Here is a 23,291-nt window from a genome sequence, read left to right as displayed (position 1 = left end):
GGGCTCCCAAGGGCCAGCCACGCTGTGGGGTCAGAGCAAGGTACCCCTCGGAGCAAAGCCGAAGACCCCTGGCTGCACCTCACCAACCTGAGTTCTCTGGATTTTTTCTCCCCAACACACAGTGACTACGTGCGTGTTACTGTGGCAAACGTGAACCACAGAGACAAACACCCCAGCCGGGCTGCTGCTGTGAACAGTGGGGGGCCAGTGCCCCAGGGTGCCTCTCTGTCCTGTGTTGCATCTGAGAGCAGACCTGGACGCACCCACGACACAGGGTCGGTGCCGCCGCCTGACCCGGGGTCATCCAGGCACTCGCTGGGAGAAAGGCCACGAGCAACCACGGTGCCTAAGTACAAATTTAATAAAGCCTCTGCCCGCGTCTCCATGCAGAAGACAAGAAACAAGGGAGCCCTCAGCTCTTTCCAGCCATCAGGAGCCGACAGCGCCTGCCGGAAAAGTACGGATTCAGCCCAGGCGTCTGCTCCTGGGAAGAACTCGGGGAAGTCACAACCTCCCCGCCAAGGGGAGAGCTGGGTGGAGGTGAGGCTGAGCTTGGAAGCCCCCCCGCTCCAAACTCGCACTGGCTGGGCTTCTCGGGACACCAATCAGGATGGGGACCTGTGGCCCCGTGCAGGCCCCAGCATCTATGTACAGACTTGCTCAGTGCACACAGGTCCGGAAGAACTCTTGGAAGGCGCCAAGGGTGGGTTAAAGAAAGTGCAAAGCCCACAGTTAGAGGTCATGAACACATCTTCAATACGAACAAATTCCTGTCTTTTAAGTCGCTCGCCATCTTTGCATCCTGGTGCCCCAGAGCCCATCAGTCCGCGGTGGGCTGCGGGGATGCTGGGTCTTGCCGGTCTTGCCGCTAGCGCGCAGGTTCTCGCTAGAGGACGCTCTGCAGCCTTGAAGAGCGCAGTGGGCCTGGAGCAGGCACCACAGGGCAGAGGCTTCCAATCGGCTTCAGTCTGGTGGGGGCACGCACGGGAGCATGAGGTGGGGCAGGGTAGACAGGCCGCCCACAGGGCCGGGAGGAAGGCCTCGCCATCCGGGGGAAGACGGACACTGCTCCCTCAGCCCCGGGGGAGGGGCCCGGCGGGGCAGTGCGCGCCTGGGCTCCCAGTGCTGAGGGAGGCCTGGCAGCAAGACCCACGCCTCTTGGGGGTTTGCCTTCCACGGAGTGGAGCCCCTACCCAGACAGACGTGGAAGCCAGCAGGCTCTGGGCGCGGGAAAGCTTGGGATGGGACCCGGCCTGCTGAGGGCTCATGAGGGGGTGGGGAACGTGGGGTGGACCACGTGGCTCCGAGGAGCGGCAGGAGGGCCGGGCTGGGGCTGGGCAGGACGGGCCAGAGACACAGGCAGAGGCTGACGGGTGCATAGAGGCTTGGCGAGGCCTGACCTGAGTAGTTTTCAGACATGGAAACGGAGGCGCTCACGTGCGCACACAGCCCCGCGTGGAAGCCGCTCGGGGGGCCTGGGGTTCCTGGACTTCTCACAGGCACCTCGCTCAGGGGATGAGGGCACACAGACTCACAGAAACCCTGACCATCCAGAAAGCAGCCCCTCGGCCATGGCCAGGCCTCGGCTTCCAGGCCCTGGGATGAGGACCTGAGGACCAGAGGACCCGAGGACCGGGGCGGGTGGAACCTGCAGCTTTATTCCCAAGAGCCCGTGGCCACGGGCGCCACCCGGAGTGTGTGGGTCGTGTGCAGGCCGCAGGGGCGTCATGGCTGCAGCGGGCCGGGGGCTAGGAGAGCTCGAAGCCCGTGTTCATGCTGATGGCGTAGCGCAGCTTCTCCCGGAGCACGCCCTTCTTGCTGTAGTTGGGCAGCTTCAGCAGGTTGAAGCAGGTGGAGGAGGTGGGCAGCCGGCCGCCCGGCTCGCGCTTGCGGATGGTGAAGAAGCCCCGGAGGACGCTGCCCAGGGTGTCCCCGGTGTCCTGCAAGCACACACGGCAGCCTGGGTCGGGGGAGCCCGGGCCCGCGGGCTTGCACCCTGCCCCAGGGCGGCCCCCACTCGGGACCAAGGGCCTGGGAGTCTGCGCAGAGAGCAGCCCCCGCACCCAGGCCGACAGCGGGAACCCCACCAGGTAAGCACCGGGAGACGGTCCTCCTGGTCACAGCGGGGGCTCAGCTCGCCCACGTTCAAGGAGCAGAAAGCCGCCAAACTCGCAGAGGCGCTGCAACGGGGCCAACCGCAGCCCGGCCCTTCGTCCCCGACCTCACCAGCACCGCGGCCCGCGGGGGAACATGGGTCAGCGGCCCCTAAGCATGGAGGCTCAGGGCCCTCTGTCCTGTGTGAGGAGCTTGGACTGGCATGACGAGAGGCTCTGGGTTCATGGCGGGGGCCAGACGCTCAGGTGCCTGCTGTGGGCAGGCCAGCAGCACAGCGAGACGAACTCCGCGCATCCATTCTGCCCAGATGCCACAGCCAGTGTCCAGCTGCCTCTGACCACTTCCTAAACCTGTGTTCCTCCCCCCCGGCAAAGTCTCTCTCGGACCTGGAGACCCGGGCAGACCAGCAGCTTCTAAAAACAGTGCCCACCCCCACCCGAAGGACCCTTCCCAGAGGAAGTGAAGAGGGATGGGCCTCCCCAGCCCAGGGCAGCCCCAGTCTGCAGGGGGCGCCCTCCGCAGAGACGCACAGCTGGCACAGCCACCACAGCCAAGAGGGAGGCGGCGATGGCTGCCCCGGCCACACTGCCCGCAGCCCCAGAGGTACCTGATCATCCGACACTTCCACACAGCGGATGGAGAACGGAGGCTTGAGGTAGGCGAAGCCCAGGAGCGGGGGCCTGGAGCAGCTCGTCACAAACTGCAAGGCAACACAGGGTCAGTGGGCACAGGGCGCCGCTCTGCTCCCACGGCTGCGCGACCACAGACGCTTCTGCTTTCCCGGTCGCTGCCTGGGTCACCACCGTGTAGGCAGCGGTGTCGGGTGACACAGGTGCACCTGTCCCAGGGGGTCAGGGACACATCCCAGGAAATCCTCACCCAAGGACCTGGCCTGTGGGAGGCTGTGTGACTGACAGGTGCAGAAACACAAACTCCGGTCCCCAGAGGGGCAGGCGGTGACCACACCATGAGAGCACCGGCGGGGACAGCCAGGCGCTGAGACCCAGAGCTGTGTGCGGGAGCCCCGGGCAGGGGGCCTGGGGGCACGCTCACCACAGCTCCTGCCTGCTGCTCTGCAGAGCAGGCTCCATGGGCACGGCTCCTGCGGGACCCTCAGAGACAGCGCTGCTCTCGGCACACTGACAGAACCAGGCCCCCGGAGCCAGGCAGGCTGAGCAGGCTAAGGCAGCAGGCACACTCCCCCGCTCGCTTGGGAGACTCGGCGTTGTCTCAATGGCAGCAGCTGGTACGTCCCTGAACACGCCAGCTTCTGACTGCGTGCGGGCCTCTGACCCTGAACACGCCCCCTCTGCCTGTGCGTGGGCCTGACCCTGAACACGCCAGCTTCTGTCTGTGTGCGGGCCTCTGACCCTGAACACGCCAGCTTCTGTCTGCGTGCAGGCCTCTGACCCTGAACATGCCAGCTTCTGTCTGCGTGTGGGCCTCTGACCCTGAACACGCCAGCTTCTATCTGTGTGCTGGCCTCTGACCCTGAACACGCCAGCTTCTATCTGTGTGCTGGCCTCTGACCCTGAACACGCCAGCTTCTGTCTGCGCGCGGGCCTCTGACCCTGAACACACCAGCTTCTGTCTGTGTGCGAGCCTGACCCTGAACACGCCCCCTCTGCCTGTGCGTGGGCCTGACCCTGAACACGCCAGCTTCTGTCTGCGTGCGGGCCTCTGACCCTGAACACGCCAGCTTCTGTCTGCGTGCAGGCCTCTGACCCTGAACACGCCAGCTTCTGTCTGTGTGCGAGCCTGACCCTGAACACGCCCCCTCTGCCTGTGCGTGGGCCTGACCCTGAACACGCCAGCTTCTGTCTGCGTGCGGGCCTCTGACCCTGAACACGCCTGTTCTGTCTGCGCTCGGGCCTCTGCCCGACCAAAATGTCCTCGCTTCTCTAGCAGACAGCCACACCACGCCTCACTCTAAATTCAGCAGCAAGTTCTGCCCTGAAAACACACGGTACGATTTCAGCACCGTTATAAATGCCCGTGAGTCCTGAAACCATCCAAAGACACTTTATGTGTAGCATGCTTCCAAAAAGTTCTTACAAAAAGGATGGACCCAGGGGCCGGCGCTGTGGAGTAGCGGGTAAAGCCGTTGCCTGCAGTGCCAGCATCCCATATGGGTGCTGGTTCGAGTCCCAGCTGCTCTACTTCTGATCCAGCTCTCTGCTATGGCCTGGGAAAACAGTGGAAGATGCCCCAAGTCCTTGGGCCCCTGCACTTGCGTGGGAGATCTGGAAGAAGCTTCTAGCTCCTGGCATCAGATTGGCCATGGCAGCCATCTGGGAAGTGAACCAGCGGATGGAAGACCTCTCTCTTTCTCTGCCTCCACTTCTCTGTAACTCTTTCAAATAAATCCAGCTTAAAAAAAACAAAAAACAAATAACTAAATGACCAGACTACTCCTACTCCGGTGGGTTTCATCTATAGGAGCTCCTACGTGGGAAGAGGGGCGTTTTTTTTTTGACAGGCAGAGTGGACAGTGAGAGAGAGAGAGACAGAGAGAAAGGTCTTCCTTTGCCGTTGGTTCACCCTCCAATGGCCGCTGCGGCCGGTGCACTGCGGCCGGCACACCGCGCTGATCCGAAGCCAGGAGCCAAGTGCCTCTCCTGGTCTCCCATGGGGTGCAGGGCCCAAGCACTTGGGCCATCCTCCACTGCACTCAGCAGAGAGCTGGCCTGGAAGAGGGGCAACCGGGACAGAATCCGGCGCCCCGACCGGGACTAGAACCTGGTGTGCCGGCGCCGCAAGGCGGAGGATTAGCCTAGTGAGCTGTGGCGCCGGCCAAGAAGAGGGGCTTTTTGCACGCTGCCCCGGGTGCTTGTGCAGGCACTACACTGGTGCTCCATCAGGGCTCTGGTCAGCCTGGTGTCAAGAATGAGGAGATGCACACAGGTTTCTATCGGGGCTGGCTCAGGTCTGCTGACGGCTGCAAAGGTCAAAGGGCAGGGGGCCAGAGGGCACGGTCAGATGCTGCCCTGCGCTGTTGTCCCAGTCAAACAAAACACACGAGGGTGGGCATGGAGCCTGGAGGGCGAGATGCCCGCATTCCAGACCCAGAGCCTGGGTCTGAGAGCGGGCTCCAGCTCCTGGCCCCAGCTTCCGGCTGACGCACAGCCTGGGAGGCAGCAGTGATGGATGAAGACGCTGGCTTGCCTCTTTCTAGGGGTGGGGGTGGGGAACGAGGAGACCGAAGCACGGGCAGGCAGCCTGACCCGATCCTCCCGGAATCTCCTTCTGCCTGTCCACCTCGAGTACAGCAAGGCCTGCGGGGGTGTCGAGAAAACCTGCCCATGTGCTGGATTGCAGCGGGGCCGCTCAGGGACTGACCCTCTGAACGGCCACCCATGGAGAAAACAGACCAGCTACCAGTCCCATGGTAGTGCCACCACCCAAGGAGTACCCCAACGCCCGAAGGCAAGCGTTTCAAGGCACCACATTTACCCCAAGAGAGAGCAAGAGGTTCGTGTGTACAGCTGAGCAGGAAGCAGGTGGTGAAGCGCGGATTCTAGTTTTAGAAAGTAGACGCACATGGAACACACAGACACGAGTGTGTAGGGCATCCAGCATCCGAGAACGCACACCTTGCTGACGTCACTAACAGGAAATCCGAGTGCCCTCGGGAAGCATTTACAACCCACAGACCCCAGGGCAGGGGCCCTGGTCAATGCCAGCCATTCTTATTTGCAAACATACTGGTAACACTGGTAGCAGCCTCAGAAACCACGCGTGTTCACTGGGAGGCACGCGTGCGGGCGCTGTAAGAGGCACACAGGGCGGGACGTCGAAGTTTACACACTACATCACAGGCGCAGGCTGTTTAGAAGCTGCTGGGCTGTTCTGTTCTTAAGGTCAGGGAGGAAACACTGGCTGCTCCTACAGTGGAAGGAAGGGGAGAAACGGGGTGCTTGGCCCTGTGCAGGCCCGCGGGGGCCTCAGCCTCACCCCACGAGCCCCTCTCTGCCTACTGCGTGGCCCACCAGGGAGGTCACTGGGACAGGGGACGCACAGACGACATGAGGCCCTCTTGATAATGTCATTTTCTCTGGAGTGAGCTGAGACATCAATCGGCCGCTGAGGTTAGTGCGGCGCCTGTGTGCCCAGGAGCGCACGCGCAGTACCTTCAGGAACATGGCTCTCTCGTCCGGCGTGAAGTCGGAGGCCAGGATATCCCAGAGCCAGATGATCACTCTGTGGCTCCCGTGAAAACCGCCGTAGTACACCGTGTGCTTCCTGAAAGAAAGCGGGGGACAGGCTTGGCCACACGCAGACACGGGCGCCACAGCCGGCTCCCGCGGGCCTGGGGGACACCAGACTGCGCCCTCAGCCAGGCTCGGGCCTCAGCAGCCCCTCTCCCTGGAGGCCAAGTGTGCGAGGAGTCCCTGAGCAGAGGCCGACGCCACGTCTCCAAGATTCAACACCTGCCTCCACTTGGTGCCTCTGGCCAGGCAGCTGGTCAGGCTCTGTCCCAAGTGACCCACCCGAAATCGGGCAGGACAGAGACCCCTGGGGACGGGTCCTGAAGCCGTGCCCCCAAAGGAAGCCAGTCGGGGAGCAGCTCCCTTGCTGGGAGGCCTAAGGGTCCCCTCCCCGCGCTCCCCCCCCCCCCCCCCCCCTTACTTGAGATCTTCCAGGTCGATTTCAGCATTGTCTCCGGAGATGAGCCGCTGCAGCTCGGGGGCTGAGAACATTCGGATCCACTCGGGTCTGATGATGGACCGGAAGCCGCTGATGAGGGCAGCTGTCTGGTTTTTTATTTGAGTGTGCATTCGAAAATGAGCCATCAAATGGATGTAGCTAATTCTGCGACCAACAAGGAAGAGAAAACAATGGGAACTAACAGGCCGAGGCAGCCTGCTATGCAAGCACTGAAGAGATGAGTGCCGTCAAGTCTGAGCCATTTTACCAAAACCCCAAATAGCAGTAGGCCGTCTCACGGGGACAACTGAACCCCGCGTGCCGCTCTGACGAGCGGTGTTCAAGGGCACCACCTACTCGCTCCTCCCCAACCCCGGGAGGGGGCGGCAGCAGGAGAGAGAAGGAATTCAGGTGAGGCGTTTCCGGACAGGGACCCTCGCGGCACGATTGGCACTTTTCAGGTTTCCCTTCGTCTCACCCTCCTGGGCCCCAGCCGGTTAACGTGGGGTTCAGTCCCGCAGCAGCTCCACCAGCGGTCCCTGGGGAACCTGCACTCAAAGCCTTGCTCTCCTGGACCATGAGTCTGACCGGCTGTTGGGCCCGGCTCTCTCAAATTCTAAATTACAACCAAAGAACCCTGTTTTCCGCCGTGACGCTTGGGTCTACGTCACCGACCTTGAAAATATCCCTATTTGTCAAACTGCCCAGCGGTAATCTGTGTATTAATCCAGGTAGGAATTTGGCGCTTACTGCGCTTCTTCCATGTATGCTTTGTTGTAAGAAGGTTTATTTATTTACTTATTTGAAAGGCAGAGTGACAGGCAGACAGAGACAGGGAGACAGACAGAGATCGTCCATCTGCTGGTCCACGTCCCCAGTGGCTGAGGGCAAGAGCCTGGACCTCCATCCTGGCCTCCCACGTGGGGGGCAGGGGCCCAGGTCGGGAAGCACGGAGCCGGGACTCCAACGGGCACTCTGATACGGGATGCAGGGGCCCCAAGTGGTGGCTCAACGCGCTGCACCCCAACGCCCGCCCCTCTGTACTCTTTGAAGCTGGTAATTAGGGCTGTTCCATTTTACGGAGACAAAGCGAGTGGGAGAGCACTTGGGAGAGCAGCGGGAGGGAGGGGAAAGAACGAGAAACTTCCACACAGAAGGAGGACATCAAATACCGCTCCCTAAGGAGGGGGAGCAGGCGCTGCCAGGCTTGGCAGTCAGTCTGCAGCCCGAGTGCCTGGCCTCACACCGAGGTTCCCCGCTAGGAATACGGGGCAGTGTGGGGAATTCCAGGCGTCCAGGCAGGACAGGACTCTTAGTCCAGCACTGACCCGCCCCCTCGGGCTGGGATCCGCACACAGTTCCTACCATCAACCCCAGGCCACAGCACCGGGCAGAAGTGGCTGCCCCGGGGTTGGGGGAGCTATCAGACACGTCGCGTACCCGATGGTGACCGCCACAGCTCTCCTTCGGAGCTGCAAATCCACGGAGGACTGTGCACACACTGTGGGAAGGGTCACAGGCCGCACGCGGACTACATCAGGGGGGCCCTGCTCGCCCTAGGCCTGGGTGCTCGGCGGGGGCAGCCTCTCCTAACCTGCACTCTGCCCCTGGCAAGTTTTTTAAACTAACGCCCTGTGGCCAAGGGGAAAAGCTGGTAGATTTCAACCATAATACAAACAGGGTCTAGGGGGCCAATGCTGCAGTGTAGCGGGCTGGGCCTTGGCCTTTGGTGCCAGCAACCCATGTGGGCGCCGCTTCGTGTCCTGGCTGCTCCTCCTCCGATCCAGCTCTCTGCTATGGCTTGGGAAAGCTGTAGAAGATGGCCCAACTCCTTGGGCCCCTGCACCCGCGTATGAGACCTGGAGGAGGCTCCCAGCTCCTGGCTCCGGATCGGTTCAGCTCTGGCAGTGGTAGCCATGTGGGGAGTGAAGGTGGAAGACCTTTGTCTCTCCCTCTCTGTCTGTAACTCTACCTCTCAAATAAATAAGCCTTTAAAACAAAAACAAAAACATCAGGATCTCTTCTTCTGTTTGGAAGTAAGGAACTTCCCAGACCTGCAGACTGAATTACCCGACCCAAGAGGAACCCCATTCTTGGGGATGCTGAACTGTAACACACGCCCGAGACAAATGTCTCCCCGGGCAGGACAGAGCCCTCACTGTCACTGGAGAGACCGGTGTGCAGATTCACGCTGAGAGGCTCAGCTGAGCCCAGCGGACAGAAGGGCCCGTCTGCTCCTCCGCCAGGTTGTCCCACTACTTCCATTCGGGAAGAACGGAGCCGGGCAGAGGAAGTGCGTTGAAAGGTTTTCTTTCTAGGGACCCAAAGGCTGGCATTTCCCACAGCGTCCCAGGAGCCCGCTGTCCGCGCCGGTAGCCGGCTGGCCTCCGCGTCTCCTCTGATGCCCGTCTGAGGACCTGCTCTCCGCTGCTCTGAGTTTCCCCTGACTGCCAGCTGCCACCGCTCCAGGCTGATCTGCCCTCCACGGTGTGTCCGCCACCGTGCCACGAGGACATTCCTCAGAACGCCATGGCTGGGTGCTGGGACCTCAGCAGCGCTGCTACAAAAAACAAACTGTCAATTCTTATTTTGCAAATTGAAGTTAATGCAGTTTCGGTCTCTGAACTGCAACCAGTAAATTCCATTATGATATTTATGGCCTCTTTCTACGTCCATCCATCTTAATAAATCCTCAGCGCAGGCCTGGAGGCCGGAATGAAATCTTTTCAAGTGGTGACCTTACCACACTAATGGCAGTACTCACTTGTTCTCATTTGTGACAGGGATGGTCTTCCCTCCAGGAATCAGCTCATGGCACACGAGCTGGGGGAGAAGAGGGACAGTCATTAGGAGAGAGGATCCCAACGGCGGCGTGAGCTTCCTGCAGACGGAGCGCGCTCCACACCCATCAGCCGGTGACGAAGGGAGCCGAGATGGGCCGTGTTTGGGAACAACCATTTCACACACACACACACACACACATCGAGGTGGGACTATCCACAGCAGATCCCCGGAGATCAATCTGCCGGGTTCCTTCTCCGCCCTTGGCAGGCTCTGGGACGCCATGTGCGAATCGCGCAGCTCGGAGGAAGACGGCAGGGTGGCGAAGGCAGTGTCGGGACGCCCAGGCCCTGGGCCCGGCTAGGACAGAAGACAGAGACGCAGACGTGTGTGCTACTGACGGGGGGCCGAGGCAGAGGTCATGGCGCGCACGGTGCGGCAGCCTCAGGACCTGGCGCGACGCCTGCTTCTCACTCGCATCTTCACGTTCTGGCTGCGCTGTGTTGTTTGCTCAGCCATTTCAGGACAGCAAATTCAGCACATGGGGCAGGAGGCTCCAAATCCGAGTGAAGGTTTGCGTGAAAATTCTCTACAGTCAACTGCTGCCTTCAACCCTAAGAATACTCCCGTGGGTCGTCCACAAATCAAAGCGGTGCACCCCTGAGGCCAGCTACTACAGCCCCGCGGCTTGAGCCAGTGGAAGGACAGGTACCGTGGGGAGCAGCTCTGTGGGTCCTCTCGCTTTCTCCCCATGCTCAGACGAGCTGCGGACACTCGAGGTTAACACAGGGCACGAGGTTCTGTCCTCACGTGCCAGCCTGCAGTGTCCTCGCAGGGACCCATCCGGGACCCGAACTCGTGAAGTGAGGAAGATGTGGCTCCGGGAGCCTGAGGGGCCCGGTCCCAGAGGCCAGCACTGCCTTCCAAGTTCCAGGGCGGCCCTCAGCCCCGCGCATGGGCACCTCCAGGGGCTGCCGCTGCAGGGGCGCAGGGCACTCGAGGGAACCGGCAGCAGCAGTTGCTGCTCAGTCCGAACGGCTCTCCCTGCCCCCTGCTCTTGATGATGGTGCGCACAGGGGCAGGACCTCGCCTGGCTCCTTCCTCTCCCCAGATCGCAGCCCCAGCCCCACCCCCGGCAAAGGCCAGTGCTCACCAGGGGGACGACAAGCAATGGGACAAACGGGGAAGCACGGCTCCCGCGGGGAATTACCCTAGGATGCCAGCAGGGCAGAGGGCACAGGAGGGCTAATGCCAGGCCCCCTGCACAGCAGGCCCTGGGTGTGTGCTCACTCGCGGCTCGGGGGGGGGGGGGGGCAGTGGGGCAGGAAGGGCTCAGGCAGAGACGGACCTACCTGGCCCATGACGTCCTCGTCGTAAGACAGTGTCAGGCCCAGGTCGGCGATGTCCCCATCGTAGCGCTAACACAACAGAGAAGGGAAAAGCTGCGATCTCGGGGTGTCCTGTGGGCGGGGCTACTGAGATGGCTGCCCCTCCCCTGGAGGAAGGAGGCTGGGGGTGGGAGCGGAGGGGTGGCAGGAAGGGAGAGGGCGGGCCCACTCAGGGTAATGCTCAGCCCTGCGGCTTCACGCCACTTTGGGCTCACATGCGCGCTCATGTTGCTCGCCCGCCACCTGGCTGACCTTAATGGAGGTGAGGTTTTTATAGAACTCCGAGTCCAGAGAAGGAAGTTCATCCACGGAGCTGTAGAAGACACTGTGGTGGTGTCCGAGCAGCTGGCTCAGGAAGAAGGAGGCGAAGGGCACGTCCACCACGATCCCCTATGAGAGAGGACGCCTGCGATTCCGGGGCCACGGCTCGGCCTGCAGAGCTGGCACCCAGAGTGCCACTGGCATCCCTTGGCCTCGTCCTGAGTTTTCAGCCTGGACAGTGCCACCTCCCTGCTGTCTAACATAACCGAGCACTTCCTGGGGACCTTAGAGCACAGTCCCGGGGGGCACGGGCTTGGAGCCACACAGCGGGGGCGGGGGGCCAAATCCCAGCTCCGCTACTGTCAGCCCTTGGGACCCGAGCTCCCCGCTGTAAATGGGGACAGCACTGGTCTCAGTTATGAGGCTTGAACGAGCTCTCAAGGCAGCAGTGGGTGACCCGTGTGGTGCCGCGGGCATGGCAGGGGCTGGAGGAGCGCAGAGGGGAAGCTTCCAGGAAGAGATGCGAGCGACCTCTCGCGCTCTGAGCTAACGGCGAGCACTCAGGGACGCTGCACAAGCCTGCCGGGCCACGGCATGTGAGTCAGGAGGGCAGGCCGAGAGGAGGCAGGGCCGGCACGGGAAGGGCTCCGGGCCCCTCGCTACCGGGCTGGACTCATCCCGAGGGCTCTACGCAGGGCAGTAACTGGTTTACACTCTTCGTGGGGATGGACTGGAGGAAGGCAGGAGACAGCTGCTGCATAAAGCCAGGGGACGCTGCCAGATGCACGGGAACGGCTGGCACAGACCCCCCTGGAAGGCGGACACAGGCACACCGGGCGACGGCCGGGCCGGAGGGGCGGGAGGGGCCGCTGAGTACGCGACGCCCCTGACTCGGGGCCCTCAGGACGGCCATGCTGAGGCGAGGGGAGGAGGTAAGAGGCCCGGAAGTGAGGAGGGCGCTCACCCGAGCCAGGAGGCCATGCTCCTGGCTGCACCAGCCTCCTCGGCGTCCCTGCACAGCTACATATTTAGAGGAAAGACAAGGCGCATGCCCAGGGAGGGCCTAGTGCAGATTCTGGTTGCCTTAAACAATTTTTTTCCTTCCAATGTATTTAAAAGGCAGAGAGACAGAAACAGACAGAACTCCTACCCTCTGGTTTACTTCCCAAATGCCAGCAACAGCTGGGGTTGGGTCAGGCTGAAGCCAGGAGTCTGGAACTCAAGCTGGGTCTCCTATGTGGGTGGCAGGGCCTCACCTACGTGAGCCCAGGGTGTGTGTAAGCAGGAAGCCGGCATGAGGAGCAGAGCCCCGTCTCAATGGCCCAGCTGCTAGCACTCCCTGCTCACTCAGCCACCTGGAGGTGGGTGTTTGAGTGCCACACAGAGGGGGTTGCGCCTGGCTCTTGGTGGATACTGGGAGAAGCTCTGTGGGCTGCACCAGGAGCGGGCTCAGGTGGTCCCCACTGCCCGGGCCCCACGACACCAAGGAGCAGTGGCTCAGACACTTCCCCCATGACGGCGAGGACGACAGCTCTGACTCACCTGGGGTGGCCAGGGACCAGGCACAATGGCCTCATTTACCACAGCACCCCAGTACCCTAACTTCTACTGCCTGCACCGCTCGGCTGCCCGGGAGGCGCCTGTCTGGGCCTCCCCATTCTAGCTGTGAGCCAGCAGGTGCCTCCAGCTCACTCGGACGAGCGACTGTAACAAGCTCCCGTATGGTCAGCTGGCTGTGGCCTGGCGCTCCCGACACCTCAGGGAGAGCTGTGCTGGCTTATTCTTGGGCCAGCATGGCTTGAGGTCACCTCCCGCTGCCTCCCCAGCAAAGCCATGGGAGAAGCGACTGTTCCCAGCCTCTGCTGTCCTTGAACCCAGACGAGAGCAGCAGCCACGGCACAGGGCAGCATCAGCACCCAGCAAAGCCTGGGTCCCGTCCCCGCCACCCCACGGCTGGGGCTGGTCACAGCAGCGCGGGCGCAGCCCTGGCGCCCCTGACGTCACTCCCACGCCGGTTACTTCTCTACAGCGTACCTCATACACTGCCTTCCCGAGCATCTTCCCCACGAACTCGAAGAGCTGCAGGTAATTCTCGTGGATGTAGGACGTGGGCGAGGGGTACAGCCTCTCGTCCCCACTGGTGGTCTGCAAGGCAAAGGGTGGGTAGGTTGGAGCCCAGCGCCGGGCAGGCCCAGCTCCTGTCTGGTGGCTCCCCGGGACCCCGGCTGCGGCGGCCCGGCCCCTGGCCTCCTGACAAACCTTGAAGAGGTTGAGCGCCGGGTCAAAGACCCTCTTGATGATCTCTTCCAGGAACTCCTTGAAGACGCCATCTTGATCGATGCCCGCCTCGTCCACCCCGAGGTCGTTGACAAACTTCACACGGATCACGCCCTTCATGGCGTGCTGGGAGAGCTGCCGCAGCTGCTCGTAGCCGTCCTGTGGGGCAGAGGTACGGCCCGTGAGCACCTTTGGCGCCACTCGGCACCGCCTCTGTGGGGCTCCCGCGTCCCCTGGGAAGGCGCCAAACGTGCTGGGTCAGCGCCGAGCAGGGGCGGCTTCTGAATGGAGATTCGTCTTGGGGATGGGCTGCACCGCCCTCTGGCAAGGGGAGGCTGCCCGCAAGAGGACACTGAGCAGGACGAGTTGTGACAGGCTCTCGGTCACCAGAGGAGGGAAGGAAGTGGGCCACAGCTCACCTCTCTCACTCTGAATGCCAAGAATATCTTCTAGCCCATAGTTTGAAAAAAAAATCAAGCACCGAACACTGGGCAATGAAGAAAAGGAACCCCTGCTCCTCAATTCCTGGAGCCTTCCCCAGATGGCGGCGGTCGTGCCGAGGGATGTGGGACCCTGAGGGCAACAGGGAGCCACAGCAGAACTGAGGCAGGGAGCAGCACGGCCAGCCCCCTGCCTTAGATCTTCCTGTTGGCTGTGGAGCAGGAGGCAGGCAAGGGGCCTGGCAGGAAGGAGAGGCGGCGAGGTGCCGGAGTGACGCCCAGCCCGGCCGGGGGCAGGAGTGTGGGGAAAAGCCTCTGGCAGCTTCTTGCTCTCCAGACTGCTGCCCCTTCAGCCCATCGTCCCCGCCCGGACGTCAACACACACAGCCCGGATTTCCCACGAGCGCTCTGCTCCTGTTCTGTCAAGGTCTCCCTGGCTTCCTGTTCTGGCCTCCAATGTGCTTTCAGAGCAGGGCCAAAGGGGACAGAGCCCAGGGGCAGTCCTCCGGCCTCCCACAAGGGTCCTCATCACCCAGATGAACTGCCGTCTTTGGAGACGGTCGCATGGTGAGCTTCACGTCCACGCTGGCACGCCGCAGAGGCCACGCCGCGTCTCTCCCTTGCAGCCACAGCTGCAGCAGGTCCGTCCTGCCGACGCTAGCCAGGCCGTCTCCATGGCACCCGCCTGTCTGCCAACCTTGCCACCTTGCCGCAACACGCAGGAGCACTGGCCACTGCGGTGAGACCTGTTCTAGGGAAGTCCTGCCGCCTTCCTGCCACTTTGGGGTCCAAAGGACCGTCCTACGATGCCTCCCGATCTTGCTCAGGGATCAGGGATCAGGGATCAGAGTTAGCGAGCCAGAGAGAAATGCCCGCTCAGGCCCCTGGAGTCACCTGTGGCAACAGCAGCAGTGTGGCGTGCTTCTCTGGAACGTACTTCTGCTGTGATAAAAGCCAGAGCCCTCGACTCAGAGGACAAGCAGAAGTCACCAGGCAGGCCGCGGCAGCGTCTAACCCACCGAGCCCACATCCGCGGTGGTGCTTGCCTCCCTGACCCAGGCCGTGGCAGCGTCTAACCCACCGAGCCCGCATCCGCGGTGGTGCTTGCCTCCCTGACCCAGGCCGTGGTAGCGTCTAACCCACCAAGCCCACATCCACGGTGGTGCTTGCCTCCCTGACCCAGGCCGCGGCAGCGTCTAACCCACCGAGCCTGCATCCGCGGTGGTGCTTGCCTCCCTGACCCAGGCCGCGGCAGCGTCTAACCCACCGAGCCCGCATCCGCGGTGGTGCTGGCCTCCCTGACCCAGGCCGCGGCAGCGTCTAACCCACCGAGCCTGCATCCGCGGTGGTGCTTGCCTCCCTGACCCAGGACACGGAGGTGGCGCGTGTGCGTACGCGGCTGACCGGAGGGCACGCGTGAAAGCACTTAGTGTGCGGCCGTGTGCACCTGGATCCAGTGGACGGTACACAGGAAGTTCTCAGCACTGCGCTGTGCCCCTTTGCTGGGCTCAATCCTCCACCTGGCCTGACTAGCCCCACCTTGGCCTTTTCCCCAAGAAGCTACGGAGAGTTTACCGTGTGCCTCCTGGGACGTTTCCTGCCACCTGGGAAGGGGGCGGTGGTGCGAGGATTATGCACGTGCGCTCAGCATCCTCTCCTCACCACGCTGACGCACGGGCGCAGAGCACACCGAGCTGGGAGGCCTGGCTTGCGGCCCGGCTCTGCCACCGGCTCTGGCCTCACTTCTGCCTTGGATGGGGTGAGGGGTAAGGGGTGGAAGAGGGCACATCTGAGGCTTCTTCCAGCTCTGAAACACCAGAGTCTCTGCCCCAGTTCGGCCTCCACACACATCTTGAGAGCGGAAGCAGAGTAATGAGACTGACGTCAGCTTTCTGATGCCCCCTAGTGTCCAAACCAAGCAAAGGCCACTGGGTTCCACCAGATCGGAGAAGTGAGCAAGTGAACGCCACGCCTCCTTTCCTAACTCAATGTCCTGACAAGGCGTGCTGGAACGGGCAACAAACCAGAAAACAGACTTGGCTTAGCCCCCCCAGACAGACGGCCTCTGACTCTCCCCAGGGAGAGTTTTCAAAGCAGGCCCAGCAACAACAGCTCAGGAGGACGTCAAGGGCCTGTGGTGCTCTGAGCGGGCACCACGGTCCACACCACCCAGACTCCGTGGGGCCGAAGGGGGCGGGTAGCGAGGTCTTGGAGAGCTGGGAGCCGGGCCCGCAGCTCAGGAGGAGCGCACTGGAGAAGGGAGGTGCCGGCCCAATCGGGCCTTTTCTCACTTTGAGTCAGCACAGAGGTCGGGCTCCAGGGTGAGCTGGGTGCGAAGGCAGGTAACATCTGGCTCTCCAGTATTAAAAACAAATCTAACTAGGTCACAACCCCAATGCTGGGGGAATTCCCACGGTTCCCAGACATTGGTGCCATGCAGGCCCTGTGGCCACGTGGCAAGTGAGGGGCTGAGTGGAGGTCGCCTCTTCTGGGAGGGGCACATGCTACCCACCTGCCCACCTGCCCACCTGCCCCGCGGCTCCCCAGTGCCGAGGCTGGGAGTGGACTGTCTTATCACAGGTCATGGGGCAGTTCTGCATACGCAGAGGCAGCGAGCAGGGCCCAAGGCCTGGAGGGGAACAGGAGGCGGCAGGGGCAGTGCAAGGGATTTCTCTCAGTCCGCAAGCAACCAAAACATAGCTGTTGTGAGACGCCCTGGGGCAGTTTTGTCCCGCATGCGGCCTGCAGGGCCCCTGTGGGCGCGCAGATTCCTCAGGTCTCCTTTTAAGGATGTCAAGAACATCAAGTGTCTCACCCAAGCCGCCTTCTCCGGCAGCACGGGGGCGCCATCGGCAGAGCTCAGGGGGCTGGAACCAGTTCTCCTGGAAGGAGTGACCCCAGCCCGGTGCCAGCGCAGCTGTGCAGGGAGGGCGGGCTGCGGTCTCCACGTGCTGTTGTGGGACCCTGTGCCTGCCCTCCGCCAGCACAACATGCTAACGAGCCGGTGGCCGTGTGTGCCAGGAGGACTACAGATCAAGCGGGGCGAGCAAGACAAGCTCTGCCTGTGTGGCCACTGCTGGTGAGACCGGCACGTCCGGGCTGTGGGCGGGGCAGAGATGCCAGAGTCCCATCTGTGACACCAGCGTTCCAGATCACCGGAGGGCCTCGTGCTAAATCAGTTTGCTAGGACAGTTTCCTGCCTCTTGCAGGCAAAGGGCCAGAAGACGAGGCACCCAGTTCTAAGTCATATGTGGCCGCTGGTGACTGGAAACCCCAGGCAGCGGGTTCGGCAGAGGTGGGCAACCTGACCTGCATCTCTAGGTACCTGTCTACAAAGAACCGCGGGCCCTGGAATGAACGCACTGCTCGCTTTGGCTCCGGAGACCTGGCAGCCCCACTCCAACCCACGCCCAGTTGGGAGCCTGGCCATAGTGCCAGCTAGACACAGAAGGGGAACGGCAGTGTGGCCTCTCCTGTCCTCATTTCAGAGGCACCAGGCCTGACGTAGGCCAAGGGCACTCCCAGGTGCAGGTATGCCCAAGACTGTTCAACTGAGCATCCACTGACAACGGAGCCCCTTCCTGCTCCTGGAGCTCAAGAGCCACGAGGCCAAGGCGGGCGCGGACAGTTCAGGCAGCCTACACTTGGCAGAGCGTGCTTCTCTGCCACAGGCCCGCAGGCCACCCCGCTCACCTCCAACATCCGGGACCTGCGGATAGTGATGTGAGTGACGTGTGGGGAGGCGGAGCTGGTTTCCACAAGCCCCAGCTTCTCCTTCTCCTTGGTAACCATGTTGCGGAACAGGAGAACTCTCTGGAAGGAGCAAAGGTGGGAAGAGAAACCGGGTTGACAAGTGAAGATGTAAAGACGACGCTCCACAAGATGACTGAGATGCGGACTCCAGCGGTGAGGGGTGCCTGCCTAACTGCTGCTGGGCCCAGGGAGAGGACGGCAGGCCTTCCCCAGACACTTCTGGGAAGTAGAAATCTAGCTGAGGACATGCCAAGGAGGAATGCTCCAGAAAGGGTAGCCTGGCTGCAGCGAGAGGCCGGTGCCTGGACCAAGTATTCAGAGAGACCTGTTACAGGGCTGCTCGAGGAGCTGGGGGCAGGGGTGAGAGACGCAGGTGTGTGAGCGGAGGAGGACATTCCATCCTAAGAACAGCCTGCTTTCCCACGGGAGGGAAGGTCAGGGCCGCTGGGCAGGGCCGTGGGGAGGGCGTGTCTGGCCAGCCCCTTCCTCCTCTGTCAGGTGCAGTAAGAACTTGCATGGCGGCGGTGTCTGCACGTCACTGCTTGAGGGGAAAAGACCTTCGTCCACTCCCCACTGCACAGCCCTGTGCGCACCTCCCATCCTACCCGCCGCCAGCTCGCGTGGTCCTCTCCGCCTGTCCCCAGCACACAGTGTGACACCTGCCACGCAGTGAGCAATCCCCGTGGCATGTGCTCCACATGGCCTCACGAGTCTCCCAGCGGCTATCACCCCACAATGGGAGGCCCGGGGTGCCGAGCGTACTCACGTTTTTGTGTGGAACCACGTGAGGGATGTACTGCAGGATCAGCTGTGCCCGCTTCCTGTCCTTGTCGAGTTCTTGGTAGAGCACGCTAGGTTTGAGATCCCTTAACAAGGAAGACACGGGCTTGGGGACACCGACAGCAAGAACGCCGACATCCAGTGCAGGGCTGGCCAACTACGGCTAAGGCTCAGCTCCGGCCTGCCGCTCGGATCCTCAAGTTTCACACCTGTTCCTGCGTCTATTACCTGCAGCTGCTCCTCCAAAGCAGCCACCACGGGTCCCTCCGAGGCCGGCGTGCCAGGCAGGCCCTGCTCCAGGGCTGCAGCACTGGGAGCTACCGAGCTGACGTGGCCCCAGGGAGACGCTGGCAGCCTCGCTCACGTTTAGGGTTGCAGGGTTCCCACCCCGCTCCCCCCTGGTGATCCTGCTGACATAAGGCTGATGTTTAACTTCTATACCCTGTTGTCAGCTCAGCTGAAAAACCTTTTCTTCCCAGTGTGGATCAGAAACAGCTGCTAAATTTAAGACCTGGATTTGTCATCATTAATGAACCAGAACGATGCTCAGGACAAGCATCTGTCAGAAGCGAGTGCTAGGGAGGCATCCGGACAGGGGCTTCGTGGGAACAGCGGCTCCGCAGGCACTGAGCGCTGGGCCACCTGGGCTGCCGGCAGGGGGCTGAGCTGACCACGGCCTCCGTGAAGCCCTCCCTGGCCAACGCCAATGCTCACTTTCGCAGCCAGTGGTCCTCGGGGGCAAAGCGCCGCCGGCAGTCCCGCTCGTACAGCACCATCAGCCACCCGTGGACGGACTGGAACAGCTCCCGCGTCTCGCCCTTGGCGGTCTCTGTGGGGCAAAGAGGCACCAGTCTGGAAGAGGAGTGTGCACTGGGGAGGAGCGGGAGGACGGCTCCCGCCTCCTGGGCCCTCGTCAGGCCTTGACCTCCTGCGTTAGGAACTTCTGGCGGAACTGAAGGGATTAAAGGCCCCTGGGTATCCTGCGCATCTCAGCCATGACGGCTCATGCTGCCTCTCGTGAGTGCTGTCCAGGAGGCCTCTTTAACCTAAGGAGCTCTGTGCTGGGTGACTGGACACACTTCAGGAGATGGACTCCCAAGTTCAAGTGCAAACAGGCACGTGTTTAATCTTCATGGAAATCAACTTGAAGAATTATAGGAAGGTTCAGGGCTAAATAAGCCACGGTCAGGAATCCTGACACACTCGTACTGCTAAAAGGATGCGGGGAGAGCGAGGCTTCTGTAACCACCCTGCTGTCTTAAGGGGCCACGGAGCGGGGAATGGACGGCATCTGGCCTAGTGGTCAAGTCGCAACTGGAGACGCGGGCATCCCATACTGGAGTGCCTGGATTTGAGTCCCGGCTCCACTCCCAATTCCAGCTTTGGGCACCAGCAGGTGATGGCTAAAGTAGTGGGGGCCCTGCCACCCGCACGGGAGACCTGGACAGAGTTCCCAGCTCCTGCCTTTGGCTGGTTCAGCCCTTGCTGTTGCAGACATCTGGGGAGTGAGCCCAGTGCATGGGAGAGCCCTGTCTTCCAAATACATAGGTAAGAAGTTAAAAAACAAAAGGAGGCCATAGGGAGTGAAGAAACAACATTTCCAGTGAGTGGGTAAATGTGCATTTTCTATTAGCTGTGTCAATGAAAGCGCAAGGAATCAGCCGACGTTAAAGACTCTTGGGCCTCCCCGGGCGTAGCTTCAAAGGCAGACGCCTTTACCTTACCTACGATTCCATCCCAGATCATCTTGAACACAAAGGAGTTCAGGAAAGAGGAGATGGTGACCAGCTCTTCCAGCTTGAAGGAAATCTGCTCTTCATAAAGCTCAATGTCATCGAGGATGCTACACCAGACAGAAGATTACTCAGACCTCCCAGTGAGGACAGGCAAACAAGCGCTCCACACTGCTGCCCAAGTCTGTCCTCTCACGCAGTATAAACGCTACCCTTGGGAGACACTTCCGGTACACTCTACAGATCAAACCAGGGGCTGTCTAGCATTTGCTTCAGAACAACCTGGGAGAGAACAGGTGGGGATTCAGACGAAGCACGCCCGGACGTGAGCTGCTAACTGAACTAGTTAGGGTGATGAGGGTTCACTCCGTTATCCTCCCTACTTTCTATCTGCAACCACCCTGAGCAAATGTTTAAAAATATGACCAAGGGAAAAAGTGTCCTTATGCATAAGGGCCTGACTGTAGCACCCTGTTCACCCTGTTCACCCTGTTCACGCCTGAGCTCCCACCCCACTTGTGCCGGACTTGATGCGCGTCTGTGTTTGCTGAGGACGGCTGTGCAATCTCCTCCCACACCCTGCAGACACACCACTGGCTCCTGGTGGGCACCTGGCAGGTTGTTCGTGGACGAATCAACGGGTGTTGAAAGTCCGTAAAAACCTTCATACATGTTACACTACAGCTCAGTCCTGGGCCACCCCTAGCCAGCAGTCAGTGGCGCCTCTGCTCCTATCTCCAGCTGCTCGCTGAGCCCCTTCCTCCAGGACTCTCACCCAACTGCCACCTCCGTGTCCCTGATCCCCTCCTGTTGATGTCTTCCAGACTGAACATAAGGGCCTGAGGTCCCCTCTGTCTTACGATTCCTTACCGCACTTTGGGGAAAAGTGAAACTAAAAGAACAGCAAATACACAAGAAGACGCATAACCTGAACACACGCGCAAACTGAAGGTGGTCACTTTTGCTAACTCCCCAGGCGTCGTTGTAAGTACTTGGCGCTCCTCTCTCACTCACTGTCTCTCAGACTGGTGATGGCTCTCCACTCTAACAAGGAGACAGGCTCAGGGAGGCTAAGCAGCCTGGCAGCAATGATGGCAGCAGCCAACGTGTGCTGAGCTTGGCCCATGCGGCAGGGACTGTGCCAAGCCCTGCGTGTTACTCAGTGCCCCTTTCGTCCTTAGCACACGCCTAAAGGTAGGTGCTATTCTATTTCCATTTGTAGATGAGGAAACTGAGTCTGAGAGAGGTTAAAGCCCTGGACCCAGGGCGTCTTAGTAAATGGCCAAGCAGGTTTTGCACCCCGGTTCTCCACTCCGGAATCCTCCAGTAATCCACCTAGCACAGGGAGTAAATGGCTGAGCTGGGCCTTAGACTCATCCTCAAGGCCCACACTCGGTGGTGCCTCCCCAGCTCCCTGCAAGGATGGGGCACGGGCCTCCCACTCAGCCATGCTCTGTCTCATTCTGACAGTGATCCCGCCACCCGGGTCCAGACGTGTGCAGGCACTGAGTCAGCGATTACTTCCTCGCTGACAGCGTAATTCGGTCGCTCTGGACTCTGGGAAAGGCAGTCAGCACCATGGCAGTCAACCTACGTGATGAGGTGCCGGCAGCAGTCACAGAACAGCATCAGCATGGCCAAGAGCTGCTTGGACTCCTCGGTGTCATTGTTCAGGCACTCCAGGAAGAGCCTGAGCCCTCCGTGGGGCCCTAGCTCACAGATAAACGCCCACAGTTTGGGCAGCAGGTCATCAAGGTAAGTGAGACCTGGAAAAGGAGAGAAAAACCCAAGCTTCAGGTGCGGCTCCTCCTGGTCTGCTATTTTTCCTATTCACCGAGAAAATGAAACATTGAAATCTCCTAGTGAACAGGTAATGGAAGAAAAGCAGCATCACGTGAGAGCAGCAGTGATAGTAACAGCTAATGTTTAATCAGGGTTTACCACGTGCCAGACACCCTAGTACCAGAAATTCTAAATAGGTGGTTTGTCGCCCTTCTGGCCTGGTGAAGCCCAAGGTCATCATCATTCTAGAGGAGAAGAAACTGGCACACAGAGGGGTTATATAACTGGTTCCAAATCACACAGTAAGTATCAGCGCTAGGAACAGAATCCAGATCTGTCTGATTTTTTTTTTCTCTTTTAAAGATTTATTTATTTTATTTGAAAGGCAGAGTTAAGAGAGAGAGGGGAAAGAGGTCCTCCATCCACTGGTTCACTCCCTAAATGGCTATAATAGCCAGAGCCGGGCTGATCTGAAGCCAGGAGCTTCTTCCAGATCTCCTGCGTGGGTGCAGGGGCCCGAGCATTTGGGCCATCCTCCTCTGCTTTCTCTGGCCTGAGGTGGCCTCTGTACCTTGAGTCCTTATGGAAGGGACCGAAAGCCTCACATGGATGTTTCCAATGCTGAGTCCTAGCCAATCACAGCATCTGGGCTCCAGTCAATCACAGGAGGCCAGCTGGCCAGCCCCAGTTCAGAAAGGTCAATGCCAAGCTGTTTCTATGCCTCGTTTACACTTTTGTCTGTCCTCAAATGCTGCCTGCCCACATGGCTGAGCGCAGCCCCCTGAGCCTATCCTGGGTCTGCAGGCTGCCTGATTTGCAAACTGTTCTTGCTCAATTAAACTATGCCCAGTTTAATTTGTCCAACGTTTTTGATTTAACAGCCAAGACTATCTAGCCCACAAGGCCCAGAAATATTTATTCTGTGGCCCTTTCTAGGGAAAATTTGCTATCCCTGATTTAAAACATAAACGCTAAATCAGACTGGGGCCAGTGCTGTGGTGTAGCAGGTTAAGCCACTGCCTGCAGCACTAGCATCCCATATGGGGGGGGACCCGCTGAGATTCTCAGCTGTTCCACTTCCCATCCAGTGCCCTGCTAACATGCCTGGGAAAGCAGGGGAGGAAGGCCCAGTGCATGTGGGAGACCAGGATGAAGCTTCTGGCTTCAACCTGGAGTAGCCCTGGCCATTGTAGCGTTTTGGGAGCGAACCAGTAGATGGAAGATCTCTCTGTTTATCTCTCCTCTAACTCTGCCTGCCTCAAAAACAAAACAAAACAAAACCAACCAAACAACAAATAACCTTCCCCCTAGTGGGCAGGGTGGGTACTGTGATG

At 60.5% G+C, this 23,291-nt stretch overlaps 1 protein-coding gene across 2 annotated transcripts in view; it reads right to left on the bottom strand.

The window, feature by feature from the left end:
- Nucleotides 1–320: 320 nt before the first annotated feature.
- UBE3B (ubiquitin protein ligase E3B) overlaps nucleotides 321–23,291 on the bottom strand; it is a 51,461-nt gene continuing 28,490 nt past the window's right edge. For both annotated transcript variants that reach the window (XM_062182766.1, XM_062182767.1), the window contains 14 exons: nucleotides 21,770–21,941; nucleotides 20,167–20,285; nucleotides 19,157–19,271; nucleotides 18,429–18,528; nucleotides 17,603–17,722; nucleotides 13,452–13,628; nucleotides 13,227–13,337; nucleotides 11,184–11,321; nucleotides 10,896–10,961; nucleotides 9,527–9,585; nucleotides 6,745–6,927; nucleotides 6,246–6,357; nucleotides 2,723–2,815; nucleotides 321–1,940 (listed from right to left, as the gene is read on the bottom strand). In XM_062182766.1, the coding sequence (XP_062038750.1) occupies nucleotides 1,749–1,940; nucleotides 2,723–2,815; nucleotides 6,246–6,357; nucleotides 6,745–6,927; nucleotides 9,527–9,585; nucleotides 10,896–10,961; nucleotides 11,184–11,321; nucleotides 13,227–13,337; nucleotides 13,452–13,628; nucleotides 17,603–17,722; nucleotides 18,429–18,528; nucleotides 19,157–19,271; nucleotides 20,167–20,285; nucleotides 21,770–21,941 (1,757 nt within the window). In that variant the 3' untranslated portion in view covers nucleotides 321–1,748. The remainder of the gene's footprint in view (nucleotides 1,941–2,722; nucleotides 2,816–6,245; nucleotides 6,358–6,744; nucleotides 6,928–9,526; nucleotides 9,586–10,895; nucleotides 10,962–11,183; nucleotides 11,322–13,226; nucleotides 13,338–13,451; nucleotides 13,629–17,602; nucleotides 17,723–18,428; nucleotides 18,529–19,156; nucleotides 19,272–20,166; nucleotides 20,286–21,769; nucleotides 21,942–23,291) is intronic.

This window comes from Lepus europaeus, chromosome 23 (assembly GCF_033115175.1).
Source record: "Lepus europaeus isolate LE1 chromosome 23, mLepTim1.pri, whole genome shotgun sequence".
Taxonomy (NCBI): Eukaryota; Metazoa; Chordata; class Mammalia; order Lagomorpha; family Leporidae; genus Lepus; species Lepus europaeus.
Note: the sequence above shows the minus strand (reverse complement) of the source record. Positions and strands in the feature narration are given on the sequence as shown.